The sequence below is a fragment of the Canis lupus genome, chromosome 1, assembly GCF_048164855.1.
Source record: "Canis lupus baileyi chromosome 1, mCanLup2.hap1, whole genome shotgun sequence".
In the NCBI taxonomy this organism is placed as follows: Eukaryota; Metazoa; Chordata; class Mammalia; order Carnivora; family Canidae; genus Canis; species Canis lupus.
In genome coordinates, this window is record NC_132838.1 from 40,739,055 (window position 1) to 40,755,325 (window position 16,271).

The 16,271-nt window shown below is 41.5% G+C and overlaps 1 protein-coding gene across 2 annotated transcripts in view; it reads left to right on the forward strand.

Annotated features, from left to right (window-relative positions):
- The window catches only part of UST (uronyl 2-sulfotransferase), a 291,838-nt gene that overhangs the window by 226,507 nt on the left and 49,060 nt on the right, over positions 1-16,271 (forward strand). For both annotated transcript variants that reach the window (XM_072827353.1, XM_072827364.1), the window contains exons 6-7: positions 13,755-13,852; positions 15,794-15,951. In XM_072827353.1, the coding sequence (XP_072683454.1) occupies positions 13,755-13,852; positions 15,794-15,951 (256 nt within the window). The remainder of the gene's footprint in view (positions 1-13,754; positions 13,853-15,793; positions 15,952-16,271) is intronic.

Sequence of the window (16,271 nt, forward strand, 5' to 3'; positions counted from 1 at the left end):
TATGCAGTGTGCCCTCCTTGAAGGCCTGGTTGATGTCCCAGGTTTTTATAGGCTCAAAGGGCCTTATTCATCCACAATGGATAATAAAGACCAAAATGGCCAGGAAATTGACCAGTTTTGCTGGAAGTGCTTGATATTGACATGATAGACCAAAATTACAATAAATTTTAAAACCTTTTAAATAGAAGATGCCACGTGTTTTTTTATATATAAATTTATTTTTTATTGGTGTTCAATTTGCCAACATATAGAATAACACCCAGTGCTCATCCCATCAAGTGCCATTTTTTGGTATTTTGAGTATAGATGCTATGTAGTATTTAACAGTAGTACACAAGAAACCTATTCTTCCTTTATTCACATCGGTTTGGTAGTTGTCTCTTTCTCTAAAGTGGTAAGTGCAGGGAGAAAGGAGGGGAAGAAGGAAAATGTTTTCTCTTATTTTGTTTTTTCCACAAGCTACTCCTTAATCTTAGGACCCAAGCCATCATGACCCAGTTAATGAGATCAGATTTCCTGGACCCTTAAGAATCACTTGCTTACATAGGCAAAGAGAGGGGGAATGTGATGAGGTGAGACACAAGACGCTGATGCCCACACTGGAGCATGATCAGTCCAATATTCAGAACCTAAAGTGACAGCAGGCAAAATAAAACAGTTGTGACACAATGAAGTGCCAATGGGGCCCCAGTAAATGGCCCAGGAGTATGCTGTTAGAAGCTCACACTCCTAACAAAGTCTTATGACAGACCTGATATTCAGAAATAAGACTCTCTTCCCTAGGAAGGGCTACCTAGGAAAAGCAAGTCAGAGCACACTCTTCTAGACTCTAGAGGAACCAAGGTTATAAAAGAAGCTACCAAGACAGGCTCAGACACAGGCAGCAAAACATGGCTTCAGTTACCAGCAGTGGATAACTGAGTGAACCTGTCCTTGGAGATAAGGAAGGAGTGCAGTGGTCAGACTGGAGCCCAGGAATAGGATTGTGGTAATTGTTGCAATATCTTAAGTCTCTGTGTGCTTCCCTAAAGCAATGATTTTTCAGATTTAGAACCTTCTTATCAAATGAAATCTTATACAAGACCCAATATATAAACCTAGGCAAAACACAACTTCTCTGGTTTGAGTAGGGTTGAGGATCCTAGAGCCCTGCTCATCTGTACCTCCCCCTACCATGCACCCTATATATACCTTGATGTTTCTTTTTACTGGAATTCCTTAAATCCCTCCTTTTGAGGCCCAGGATTAGCCATAGGATTGGAGAGGATTGATTGACCTTGGCTATAGAAGAAGGCTCCAGGAGCTGGAGAAAAATTCAGAATCTCACAGAAATTCAAGGTGACTTCTGGTGAGCCTTCAGAGTAGACAAACACAACCTAACACAAGTGTGGTTTATAGCATGCTCAGCATATATAGTCCCCATTAAAAAAAAAAAAATCCCCCACTTCTCACCAAGTTGACAGTGGCCTCTGGACTTCGTTCATTTGATAAGATAAATAAATAAAGTCTCTAGTGCTTTCTCATTCATTCCACAACCTTTCACTGAATAAAGTGGTAGATGTTCAATAAATGTCGATCCCCTCTCCTCTCCCCCTCCCTTCCCCTCTCCTCCCTTCCTCCTTCCCTCACCATTACAACCTTAATTCTTTGGGCTAAATAACTGTCCCCAATTACAATGCAAATATTTCTGGGAAGCACATTAAGCTTGATCACTTATTTATACCTCTGTGCGCATTAATTTATGAGATCATTTCCACTAAACTCTGAGCTGAGAGCGATTTCAGATGGGTAGGAGTCAGAGGAGGAAACCAGAGAGGGCTTGACAGCACTGGGAACCTATGGAGAAGTGAAAGGTACTCAAGGGGACAGGGGAAAACAGCTATGATAAGTTTCCCACAAACATGATCACACCCAGTAAGGCGAACTATTGGAAGAGAGATCACAGACCTGAGGTTGGCTATGATCCTTTGTGGCATTGTGGCTGGCTCAGCTCCCTGTCTGAACCTGATTGTTGCCACAGACCTAAGAGGATAGGCTCAACTGACCCCACCATGGCCCATGAAATTTGGGGACCACCTGATAATAATTGATCAGCATTCACTGTCTGCTGGCTCCTGTCTGCCATAGCCCCTTTGACTATTACCCTACAGTCCTCTCTGAGCGATTGTTAGAACTTCAAGTCCCTGCTGAGAATAGATGAATTATCCCTTCCACCTGGAATTTTATCACAAATTATGGTTAATTTCATGCATTCAACTGGTGTTTTTGTAAACATTTTAGAAAGTGGTCAAGATGGCATTCCACACTTCCACATTTGAAACAGGAAGATTTTTCCTGGCTGCCAGAAAGAGATGCCAATCTTTCCCCAGTCCTAAAGAGCAGAGGAGCCTGAAAGGCCAGAGCCCAGATGCTCCCTCACTGCTGCTTTCTTAAATTATTATTTGTAATTTTCCTTTTTAAGGTGCAGAGAGAGCCCAGAGCCATTTATTGAGTCTATGTCTATGCATGTTGCCCTAATCTACAAACTTCTGTTTAAATTTGCATCTTGATTTCTTTATGAGACACCATAAACTGACAGCACAATAACATTTCTGCTGGTTAGGGTTCCTTGCTGTGCAGTCAATGGGTTACTTTATTTAGGGAGAGGAGACTTTTCTGTCAATTTGCCATAGGCTTGAGGGAAAAAAGAGAAATCTTCCACAAAGGCAGGAACTGATGGTGCAAAAATAAAGCATGTTTAATATTTATGGGCATTTTAGCGTAAAAATGTTGCATTGATATTTGAATCAAAACATGGTATCTTGAAGTAACAGGGACTTAAAATCTGTATTTCTGAGGCATTATATATCTGAAGTTGAGTTTTCTTTTTTGTATATTTTATTTCAGTTTCTTCATCTGTGCATTAGTAAAGTATGTATTCTTAGGGCTGGGGAAACTAGCCCTTCTTGGGCTTTTCAGTTCAAGAAGACAGTGGATCACAGCATTTAATTCTCTCCCAGGACCTCATTAAGAAGATGATAAGGGGAGGAGGGGGCACCTGGGTGGCTCAGTGGTTAAGCTTCTGTCTTTGGCTCAGGTCATGATCCTGGGGTCCTGGGATCAAGTCACACATCAGGCTTCCCATGGGGAGGCTGCTTCTCCTTCTGCCTATGTCTCTGCCTCTCTCTGTTTCTCTCATGAATAAATAAATAAAATCTTTAAAAAAAAAAAAAGATAACGATTAGAGAATTTTAAAAGGTCAGACACACAACAGTGAAAACAGGAGGATAAAACAATTGAGCAGATGCTGAGGAGAGGAAATAGAATGTGGGTAATTAATAAAATGGGGCAAGGAGGCCACAGCCAGGAGTACATTCAGAGGAAAGACAGCAGAAGAAGAATCCAGTCTGCCTGAATTTTGGGCACTTGTGTGGAAATGCCAGGCACAATGGAGGATGGCTGTAAGGCAAGAGGCAGATACCAGGGATTGACTGGAGATCTCTGTGGAAGAGTAACCTTTCCTGTACCCACCTGGGAAAGTCCAGCAGCTGTGTCCCAGGTGAAATGTGTCCCCCAAAATGTGAATGTTCCCAGAGAAAAGACTCCCCTATTACCATCTGGCAATTAACAAACATTAGCAAAATGGTGAAGCCCACTGATTGACAAACCCTACCAATGTCAGCACAGTTCTCCATAAGTTTTTACTGACTCATTATTAAATACTCATAGGACAAGTAAAGCTCCATAGATATTTTAGAAAAGGCTACACCTTTAAAGAGAGAAGCCAAGATAAGCAGAAACTATACCTTAGAGGAAACAGAAACTTCAGGAAAAAGAAAAGTTTTAAAAGAGAGCTCTACTTTGTTTCCCCAGAGAGATTCGAGAAAATATTACATCCATAAAAAGAGCAGAATGCCATACAAAGAAAATCAAGGAGTATCAAGAAAAGAAGTCTTAGACATGAAAATACGATTGTTGTAACAAAAAATTCAATAGAAGAATATGGAAGATAAAGTAAAGGATATTTCCTTGAAGAAAAACAAAAGACAAAGAATAAGAAATAAAAGAATAAGAGTCACCTACTGGATCAGTCAGGGTCCCAAATCCAACAATAAAGACACCTAAAATTACAGAATAGAGGGCTAAAAGGCAGAGAATATTATTTATACACACACACTCACACTACAAAATAATATCTCAAGCCTGAAACACATGAAGCTCCAGACTAAAAGGCCCTACTACAGATTTTGATCTCAGGGTTGTGAGTTCAAGCCCTACCTTGGGCTCCAGGCTGGGTGTGGAGCCTACTTTTTAAAAAGGCCCTACTAAGTGTTTAGCACTATACTAGGTCCATGGCAAAATTTCAGAACACCAAGAAGAAAGAGAGACGTTAACATATATACATGTTTACTCTCATGCTCGCTCTCTCTTTCTCTGTCTCTCTCTCTCTCTCATCACCTTTAAATATTGAGAATGTTACTGACAACAAATTCCTTATCAGCGATGATTTAAGCTAGAAAACAGCAATAATAACAGCAAAAAGTTACTTGAGGAGGTGTTCCAGCAAAACTAGGGAGTAAACCAAGCTCTAGTAAGTCATAGAATCTAGTTAAAAGGCACTGTACCTCTGGCAAGTACAACTGAGAGGCAGAGTGGTAAAACAAGAGATAGTTACTTTTACTTTTTTTTTTTTTTTTTTAGTTTTCCATATAAACTTTTTTGTAACATTTTTTGACATATGCATGTATTACTTTGACAAAAACTTTTAAAGTTTTTTCAAGTAGCACATGTACGTGAAATTAGATTTTAAGACTAGAAAAGAGAAGGAATGGGGAAATATGTAGCTCCATCATCTCAAACCCAAACTTTAAAAAATGTTTTGGTCTATATTCTTCTAGTGTACTCTTAAAATATAGATTATTCTTGGGGTGCTGGGTGGCTCCGTCGATTAAGCATCAGGTGTGATCTCAGGGTCATGAGATGGAGCCCTGAGTCAGGCTTTGTGCTTAGCAGAGTCTACTTCTCTCCCTCTCCCTTTCCCTTTCCCTCATGTGCTCACTCGTTCTCTCTCTCTCAAAGAAACAAATAAATCTTTTAAAAATATAGAGAGATTATTCTTTTTTAAGGAGAATCAACAGAGTTGTAGTCATACTGCATATGTTTTTACCTTGATTTTCTCACATAAACATTCTTCTTCTATTTACATATGCTTTGTAAACATTTTAAATGACTACAAGTATTTTACAATTAGATACATTATAGATTACCTAATTTATATATTTGAATAGTTTATAATTTTTTGATCTTTTAAACAATACATGATAAATATTTTGGCATAAAAATAGAAGTCTTTGTCAGATAGCTTGACTCTGTCTCAATTTTGCTATTTTTATTTGGTTAGGCCCCCCAAATTTTTCAGCTTTTTATGAAGTCACAGTGATTGTGCTCTACATATCTCTGATAAGCACCAGAACTCCTTGGCCTCAAAGATCATGGTTCCTTGTTTTAATAACACTGTGTTCAAACAGAAGTGCAAAGACATTTCTGGGAAGCAACACTTACTGCTTGTGCGGACCCTGCGTAAAGTCATCTTGAGCACTCAGTAAATTTTGTTGCACCCAATTGAAAAGGGCCTACTGAAACTGAATGAAAACTGATCTAGATAATGGATTGATCCTCATCTTAAAACATTTCAGGATAAAACTGAGACTACTTATTTTCTTTAGTTTAATAGAAACTTGAAATTCACAATCTTGGAGTCCAAATGAAGGACTTCAAAAGTTTTGTCTCCTACGTCTGTAAGTGTTTGAGTTTCAGGAGCTCCCCATTAGATTAGAGCCCTTGGTGAATAAGGATATTGGCTAAAATAAATGTAGCCTTATACTCACCCACACTTCTTTGTCTACCATCCTGCAATTAGAAACCCAATGACAGACTTAGAAGTGGTTGGTATAAAGGGCCACAAAGCCACCAAAATACACGTCATACATGTTATCTATCCAATATTCCATGCTCTGCTGATAACAAGTGGGACAAAGTGCTGCTGCTCTGCTTGGTCCCAGATGGCTGTGTTAAGAAGGATTCTGAAGGACACTTCCCATAGCTACTAGAAAGAGTATGTCATCAGTAATTCATGCCTGGCATGAGCATGAAATGAAAGAACATTGGTGTCTGGCCATCTGCCATTTTCACGTCCATTAAGCCTGACTAAAAAGTCTTACTTGACTTTTCTGGTTCTGGTTCAAATTTCTTTATAAGGCTTAAAAAGGCTTACAAAGAAGAATGTATCGTGCAATAAAAGTTAACGTAGACCACATCCATTCCATTTCTCTAAATTGACTAAAGCATTAAGTTTGTAATCTGATTACCTTGGTCTGTCTACAGGGCAAGGATGCAGGTCCTGCTACCATGGTTACTAACACTCAGTAATTTACTCTGTCCCACTTCTAACGTGGCCATGTTGGACTGGCAGTCACCTCCCACACACCAAATTGTCCTTCACTGTGTCTTTTCCTTTCCATTCAACTTTTCTCCTGGTACCTGTGTTCTTAGCATGGACGACTGGCTCCCAAATCATTGTTAAATCCACATTGAAAAAGAGCTTTTTTATATCATAGTACCATTACCTTGTTTCATGTATAGAGTAAAATGAGATATCATGAGAAATAATTGCATAATATCATTTTGTTTTTCCATCAAATTATCTTGTTATTTTGGCTTACCACAAATAGCATGTTTCATATTTCCTTGTTTTCCTTTCCTCTGTGTTTTCTCCTATGAGTTAGCTGATGTCACTATTTTTAAAACTATTGCAATTGCCAGTAATCATGTTTTTAAATATAAGCCAAAGGAAAGAGGAATTGAGATGCTGAAGATTATGGAATATTCTTAAAGGTTGGATGGCAGGAAAAACAGTTTGCATATATGATTTCAATCTAAGGAAAGGATCAGTGATGCAGCGTATTATTGTCCCCATTTTAGAGATGAGAAAATTGAGCTCTAAGAGGTAGACATTGGCTAGACTCTATAGCTACCATTTGGTACAGGCTAGACTTGATGTCTGTTTGATACCAACCTCAGTGCTTTCTCTCTCTACCTTCCCTGAAAGGTGAAAAGTTTAAATTTTTAAAAAATTTATTCATGAGAGACACAGAGAGAGGCAGAGATATAGGCAGAGGGATAAGCAGGCTCCCTGCAAGGAGCCCAATGCAGGACTCAATCCCAGAACCCCAGGATTGTGACCTGAGCCAAAGGCAGATGCTCAACCACTGAGCTACCCAGGTGCCCCTGAAAGGTGAAGAGTTTAGATGGTAAATGCTGAGTGAAAGGCTTTTAGTAGGTCATAAACTTTGAAATAAAAAAAAATTACCACTTTTTCTAGATCTCCCGATTACAAAACTGTTCTTCGGAGTTAGTTAATTTGAGGAACAGAGCCATGAATACAGTTTCATGGACTGAGATTATATGGTCCAGCCCTGTGTTATGCAGATTGGGGAAACTGAGGCTCTGGATAGTATGATTTAGCTAAAGACACACAGCTAATTCATCACAAAGCTGAGACTAAAACCCAAATCTCCTTTACCTCATTTGGGGAGCTTTGCATGCGGCTTCCCAAGGTTTGTGCTGCTAAAAGCATCAGAAACTCTGTCTTCTAAACTTCAAGGCCATACAAACAAAGCTGATGTTATTGGTGGGGAGCTATATAAAAACACCAACAATCTTTTTTCAATTCAGTAGTTTTTAGACAAGGTGCTATCTTATAAAAGGATAAATAAAATATGAATAGTATCTAAGTTCACGTTTTGTGATAAGATTAACTCCACCTGGGATTTCTTTTTTTTTTTTTTTTAAGATTTTATTTATTTATTCATGAGAGACCGAGAGAGAGGCAGAGACACAGGCAGAGGGAGAAGCAGGCTCCATGCAGGGAGCCCGATGTGGGACTCAATCCCGGTTCTCCAGAATCAGGCCCTGGGCTGAAGGCGGCACTAAACCGCTGAGCCACCTGGGCTGCCCCACCTGGGATTTCAATCCTTCTACTCTTTCCAAAATTAAAACCAGGAGAGGAAGCATTTGTCAAGTTCTCTGCACAGAAAGAAACAGGCAACTCTCTGTCTCAGATGGAAGCAGGCATGAGGCCTGCAGGACCCTGGCCAGATGGGGTGAGGAGAAGGAAGCAGGGCTGGGAGTGTGAGGAGGGAGTACTCACTACTCCAGGGCAGGGTCTCATCTCTAGAGCAACCCCAAATGTGGAGGGAGCAAATGGTGACACATGGAGGAGACCTCACAAGGGGTCAGAGGTAAGATCATTTTGGGACACCAAATGGGATTGGGTCTGAATGGGAATCTTTTTGTGGACATCATTACAGAGTCCTACTGACAGCAGACCTCTGGCTACCAGCAGGGCATATTGGGAGCATACCCAGCTCTGGGGACTTTTCCAGCCAATGGTGGGGAGGATGTGCCATGCTGGGCGGCACCATAGCTTGTCCCAGATGTGACTGGCAGTGAAGAGCCAGGATGGAAGAGAGCCATGGTCAAAGCTGCCTTCATTCCCTTGACCTGAATGACAAGTGTCGGGGGACTATGTGCTAATATCCTGCCAGTAATGCTAATTCCCTGGCCCTGCTTGCAGAGTGTTTGATACAATAGGTTTGTCTGGGATATGACTTAGAATCTGCACTTTAAAACATGGGCCTGCTGGGACCAGGGGAGGAGGCAGAAAGAGATCCCAGGCAAGGGAGATGGAGGAGCAAAGGCAAGGAATCACCTAATGGTATAGTGTTGGCAGCTCATGGAGTGTGACCTCTTCTCAGAATCATCAGAGGTTCTTTAAAGTGCAATTCGAAGCCATGTCCCAAGCAAACCTATTGTATCAAACACTGCAAGTAGCACCAGGGAATTGGCATTTTTAACAGGTGCCCTAACTGATTGCTATTCCCACTGTATTGGGAGTAACAATCCTTCAGAGGTTTTGAACAGGGGACTGACATGGATGAATGTGCATTTTAGCTCAGTTATTGAGGCTGGGGAGAATGCGTTCAGGGATAAGGCTCTGGAGGAGGAAGAGATAGAACTAGCCAGAGAGGTGCTGAACAGGGTGTGGAGCAGGGCGGAGAATGCAAATGAGGAAACCAGTGCAAGGCCTGGTGGTTGAGTGGACATGGAGTCAGGTGAGAGAGAGTCAGGAGTGACTGTAGGGTCTGGATGTTGCAGGTGGCCCTTCCTGTGAGCCCACAGTGCCCCCCTTGGCACTCAGAAGGTGAGAGTTGCTCATCATAGTCCATCCTGTGAAACATTATAGGAGCAAATCAATAAAAGACGATTTCCCTGTAAGATTAAAGTGGAAGATGAACCCCTCCACACACACATACACACGCATACACAAAAACCCTATGGGACGCTTAGGTGGCTCAGTGGTTGAGTGTCTGCCTTCAGCTCCAGTTGTGATCCCGGGGTCCTGGGATACAGCCCCACATCAGGCTCCCTGCAGGGAGTCTGCTTCTCCCTTTGCCTATGTCTCTGCCTCTCTGTGTGTGTCTCTCATGAAGAAATAAATAAAAATCTTAAAAAATAAAAAACCCTAGAGTGCAGAAGTGTACACTCTTTCAAACAGTATACTTCAGAATAAATTTTAACAGAATCCATCTATTTTTGGGGGGTAGTTTTGGCAGTTAAAAGGATTCCCTTAGTTATCTGGGATGTTCATTTATAGAGAATGTCTCATTTCCCTAATAACATGAGAATATGAGCAGAGCGGGGTCTTACATTCAGACCCAATCTTAAAAGAGGGCTAGATATGAGCAGGGGAGGGCACTGTGGGGGGCCCATGGCAGATGCCAATATCCAGGCAGATGACCAAATCAGAGCAAGTGCTAGCAAGAGGGTCAGCTTGTCTAAAGTCATCACCATGATGACCATCCTAGAGCAAAGCTTTTAATCTTCAATAAGGATTAAAGTTGTTTAGAAAAACCTTATCCTAGAAGCACTGCATGGAAAGAAAAAAAATGTGCATAATTATTTAAATGCATAATTATTTAAATGAATATATATTCATTACAGGAGCAAATCAATAATATATATATTAAAAGAACTATATATATATAAAGAATTATATATATATTAAAAGAACGCCAGTGTAATAAGGTGACTAACACAACACAGGATAGTGAAGCCTTAATGCCAACAACAAAACCATCAACACAGGGAGAACCCAATTGGTCCCAAGGAATCAGTGATACCCGTCAGAGCAGGACACTGTGTGAGCAGCTGCATTGACACCTGTCCCATTCAGCTACCCTGGACATGAAAGGCCACTCACTGAAGGTCTCGGGCCCAGGAATGAGAGTGGCCCCTGTGAGTGGCTAGAAGCGATTTCCTGAGGCCCCTCGTCCCTGAGCTGCTGGGAAGTGTCACTGATCACTGTGGCTAAGTTGTAGCAGTTCAACGTGTAGGTCTTCACGGCTCACTTTCTGATTCCTTTCATTTGACCTTCCACCTGAATCATCTTTTATTTATGTCCTCCCATAGCATTTCCATAGGATGGTTGTGGTCAACACCATTCATCAACCTCTAATGGGCTCAAATGGAACTCAAATCCCCCAGGACATGCCTTGATCTAAGAAAAGAAAAACTGCTAACGGCATTTCTTAAACTAGGAATTTATGTCTTCCCATAAATTGACCTTGTAGGGTTATTTGTGGATTCCAACAGGGAGATGGCCTTGTCCCTGCACGTCCTCAGCTCTCCCTTCCCACCCCCACCAGCTAATGTCCTCTGCCCACTCCTGTAAGCTCCAGGCCAGGATCACTGGGGACAGACTCATGGCTGTGTGTCCTGGCTTTATTCTGCTACCATTTGTTCATTTATCCACTGAATATTTATTGCACCCCCGCTTTTTCCAGGCCGGGTGCTAAGTGCTGGAGACACTGTGGACAGTCTGTGTTCTTGTAGACTTGCCACCTAAACAAATAATGACACAGTTCTTATTCAAAGGAAACTGTAAAGTGATCTCTGGAGAAGCACAGGTGCTGTGGAGTCTCTGGGCAGCCTTGGCAGGCTCTGTTGTCTGCCCCTCCCTTTAGTGCAGGTCTCTGGGGCAGGGCGGCAGTGGGGGGGAGGGCAGTGACTGCGTATTGGCCACATCTCTCAACACCCTCTAAACCACTACTCAATTTGCTCAAGGCCTGGGGTGTGAAATCTCCACCTTAGCCCATAGATCCTCTGCCTCTGATCACCCTAGCCCTGGCCAGAGATCCCCTGTGCTCCTGGCTCCCTCCCACAGATAGCAGCTTAGTTATGGGGTCCCTCTGACCTAAGGGTCAGGTCCCTGGGGTGCCGGCTGCCAGACATCACACAGACTCTGAGGGAGGAAGGGAGGTCAGAGCATCCTCCAGCAAAACCCAGTCATCCTCCCACACAAGCCTCGATTTGTTTTACAACATGCAAAGCCCCCTTTTCTGATGAGAAAGGTAAAATATAAGATATAAAAGTAGCCTTTATATAAAATAATTTTTACTTAAGATATTTTATATAAAACAACATTTATAGTAAAAATAACATTTCAGAAATGAATTAAGTCAAAGTTCAGTGTATTCCCACCTTTCACACCTACTGCCAGAAATAACCACTTTTAACAGTTCAGTCTTTATCCTTCTAGATATGTTTGTGTTAATGCAAACATATTTGCTTATCTTCATAGTGTCCTACATCTTCATATAGTCCTGTAATCGGCGTTTTTCATCTGAAAATTCATCACGGACACTTTCAGGACAGTACCTGTAGATCCTCCTCCTTCCCAGGTGCCCAGTATTTCACTGTAGGAATGTGCCATAACTTCTCAGTGAATCAAGCCCCTATGAGTGAACATTTGAGTCATATTTTGTTGTAATAATCTTCTAGTAATGAATATCCTTATATAGGTGGTCCTCAACATTGTTCAACAGATGATCTTTTGACTTTAGGATGATGTAAGAGCTGCAAACGTTCAGTAGAAACTGCACTTGAAATTTTTAGTTTGGATCTCTTCCTGGGCTAGCAATATTCAGGAGGAGCCTCTTTCATGATGCTGGGCGGCAGTGAGCCACAGCTCCCAGTTGGCCATGCCTTCCGGGGTGTCGTCAATTTCTACGCACTCAACCGTCCTGCACCCATGCAGCAGTTCTTTTTCTCACTTAAAGTACAGTATTCAATAAATCATGTGAGATATTTAACACCCTATTATGAAATAAGCTTTGTGTGAGATGATTTTGCCCAGGCTCATGTCTATGTTCTGAGCATGTTTAAAGTAGGCTAAGCTAACCTGCAATGTTTGGTAGGTTAGGTGTATTCAGTGCATTTTTAACTTAACAGATTTTCAACTTCCAAAAGATTTGTCAGGATGTAACCCCATCATAAATTGAGGAAGATCTATATACCCCCTCTGTGTCAGATTCTTCTTAGAAAGGTATTTTGGGTCTAACATCATGCATTTTTACTGGATTTTCATACACAATAAAGTGTTCTTCATCACCCCTCATTTAACATATGGCTGGATGGACAGATGTACTCCATTGGCTTCTAGTATATTCTTCCCTGGGAGCTGTGTAGCCCTGCTTCCCACAGGAGACTCCAGTACTTAGCTAGAGTATTTGTTGCTGAATCTGTTTATTCCAGTTGAAATTGTTATTGTAATTGTGTAATTTATTTAATTGGTGTATAAACCAAAGAAGTATAAGAGGGAAAAAATAATTAGAAAAAAATAAAAAAAAGGAAAAAAAGCTTATGGTACATTTTTGTGATTTCCAACTTGAACTAAAAATCATTTTAGTAACTAACCACCTACCCCAATCATATCAGATATGGAGCATCAGCTGATTCATAAACTTCATCAACGATGCAACCATGTTTTCGAGTTACGTCCCCTCTTGACCTGACTTGCCAGTATTGTCTCTGGAAAAACATCCATAGCTGTTGGGTTTATTTGTAAATTGGGTTATCGTTTCTTCTTAGAAATACTTAAGAAGCAGACATGTCTTTTCTAGGGTATCCAGTACAATCCACCTCATAAAAGTTGATTTTTAGACTTTTTCTTCACCCACTAAGCCATTGTAAGCTCTTGAAGTAACAGAGACACGCTCTTCAACTTCAAGAAGAGAAACAGAAAATCTGGAAATCTCAAGTGTTGCCTTTGAAAGTGAGAGAATATATACAAACATCCTGTCACTGTCTAACCTAATAAGACATTAGAAAATATTTTATAGCCTGTCCAAAATCTACAAAGTCCTTTATGTGACTGCTGTAGGTACTTACTATTTGTTGGATGTATGGATATTCAGGGAAACATTTCTATAGGGTTCGCTATAGAGAGATCTCTGATTAAGTGAATGAATGAATTAAAAATTAGGCCACACTGGATTCACTCAACATATATTTGTTAAGTGCCAACTGTATACCAGTTGGCTGGGAACTTCTGGGTTACAGTGGGTCATGAGTACTCTGGGTAGAAGTGCTTGTCAAGATGCTTGTCATCTAGCTGAAGATGTCAGGCCACTGGGACATGCACAAATGTAATTTACTCAACAGAACAAGCACTCCTGGAAATGCTCAGACCACATGTGCACCTGGCCAGTGGAGCAGGAGGCAGAAAGGCAATAGGAAAGTTTTGTCATGAGATCTATGAATCCTCTCAAGGCTTGCCCATGTAATTTAAGTATCAGTTTCACTTACCCTGTATGGCATTTGACAAAGCACTGCAGAGACCGCCAGACATCTCACTGCTGTGTTTTCTCTTCTAGGATATCAATGAGTGTATTCTTGAAAACTATCCTGAGTGTTCCAACCCCAGATTATTTTACATCATTCCATATTTTTGTGGACAGCATCCCAGATGCAGGTAAAGACTAAAACAGACTTGTGGCATGCTAAGGTGGAGAACAGTAGCAGGAAAGCCACCAGCTGGCACTGTGTGGCAATCTCTTGTATGCCTAGTCTCTCAGCCTTCTGGAATTCAGTTTATGTTTACCATAATCTTTAAAGATTGCATTGGAGACTCTGAGTGTCCTATAATTGAAGAAATTAACAGATCAAGGTCTGACAGAGGCCCTGGGACCACCCCATAAAGATGTGTAACTGGAATGCCAACCAAACCCATTTTTTAATTTTAACTCCTGTTACTGCTCAAGAGTCGAGACCAGAGGTGAGCTCCCAGCCTGCTCCTCCATAGTGTTCTGGATTCCATCAGCAACTATTCTAACCTCCCTATTATATATAATTAGGTCTGATATACTGGGTGCTCACACTCAAAAGTCAATAGTGTCTCTCCCAGGAGATATTCTTAGTAGAAAAAGTACTTTCTAGTGATTGCCCTTCAACCTTACTTGGATGCAAGAGCTTCTGTAGAATATGACTTAGTTAGGCTTCGGAGTGTGGTCTGCTCACCTCCCACATCAGCATCCCTGGGGCCCTGGCCAGGACTCCCCATGTCATCAGAGTCTCTGAGGCAGGACACAGATGATTCTGGTGCTAGTCTAGCTATGGTTTGATTTCATTGTACTAGACCAGCGTGTAGCCTTGAAAAGAAATGACAGTAACACACAATGAATATTATCCTCATGTAATGAAAAATAAGCCTGCTACCAGAAGTGATGCTTTGCCCCAAAAGGAACATTGATGAGAAGGTCAGTGTATTTCTGAAAAGACCAAGATAAGAAACTATTTCTGAAGGGCAGCCCATCCCTTGTCCTTTCTGCTTGCACTCTGATCACTGCTTAATTACTATGTGCGTTGTTATTGCTGCTTTGCTGAGTTTACTGGAACACGGGACTTTGTTTACGGTATAACTTCTCGGACTAAAAGTGTCGGTTTTCTGCTTTATCATAAACTTCCTGAGTTCAGGAGGCCTCCCTCCTCCAGCCCTCACCCCTGTATAAATGTCTCCTGGTTCACGGTCAGTGCTTCAAACACTGGGAAGATTTGGGGCCAGATGACTCACTTTCTGTCACAGTGAAGATATTTATTCTAAGAAACATGATTCTAACTCCCTCAAGTATTTTTCTTAAATTATATATTTCCTAATCTTGAGGAGAGTACTCACGATGCCTTACCCTGGGACACACATGATGAGTTTCAAAACTCTCTCACAACGCCCCCCTGTTCCACCTTGACAATTATTTGAGCTGGGCAAGGGCTATGATTATAATTTTTCAAAAAGAGAACACTGCCTTGCCCCAATTCCCTTGGACGGTAAATGCCGGCCAGGCCTGGAGCCCAGCTCCTGTGACTCTTGTCCTTTCCGACTCACTCAGATGCTGTTAGCTCAGAGACCTGTCTTGCGAATGAGATTAGGCTGTTTTCCTTCTGTAATTTAAACAAGCAAACAAACACACCTTTGTTTTTAAAGTCTTTAAAAAAATCAGATGATGAACAGACATGACCTCATACTGTTTTGATTTCTATAGAAATACCCTATCAGTAAGTTTCATTATTTCAAAATCTCTAGCCTCATTGGTTTGCTCCTTCTATTAAAAAGCCATTCTAATCGCCCCTTGATTAGTGTTTATAGGACCCACCTACCTTTGTCTGTAATTCTTCTAACAAATCTTTCAGTGAGGGCCCCTGAGGCCCTGGGCAAGGCACTGCCCACAGGCAAATGTGGTAGTGGTCAGAAGGTAGGAAAGGCAAGTGACAGCCATGTCAGGGCAGGTGCTTGGAGGAAATGGGATTTGAACCCATTCAAATGGCAGGGGGTGGGTAGAAGAGGTATGTTTTCTAGCATGTTGTTGCTGCCTTTTGAAAATGAATCTCTGATTGAAAAATCATTTTTATATCCATAAAGGGAGCCTGGTGAGTGGGCCCTTGAAAGAGCAAAACTGAACGTGAATGAAAACTTCCTGCTTGTGGGGATTCTTGAAGAGTTGGAAGATGTGCTGCTTTTACTGGAAAGATTTTTACCTCATTACTTCAAGGGTGTGCTCAGTATCTACAAAGACCCAGGTAATTCCGTTTGCAGCAAAGTCTTCGGCGTTTCGAGGGTTACTCGCCTTGACCAGGACTCAGGCCAATAAAGGAGTGAAAGCTTCTCTTCTGATAATGAAGAGAGGTTGCCCTGGTTTGCAAAGGAAGGTTAGAACCACGACATACAGATTCCAAAACCTGGAGCATCAGGTCCCAACCTAAACGTGCCACGTTTGAAAAGCCTGATGGTTCCACTTCTCTCTTTGGAAAGTGAAGCTGGTAACATTCGCATTGACCCTGTCCTATGGGTATTGCTGGGGTACACCCATGAATAGGTGTGCCCATGTTGGGGTCCACTG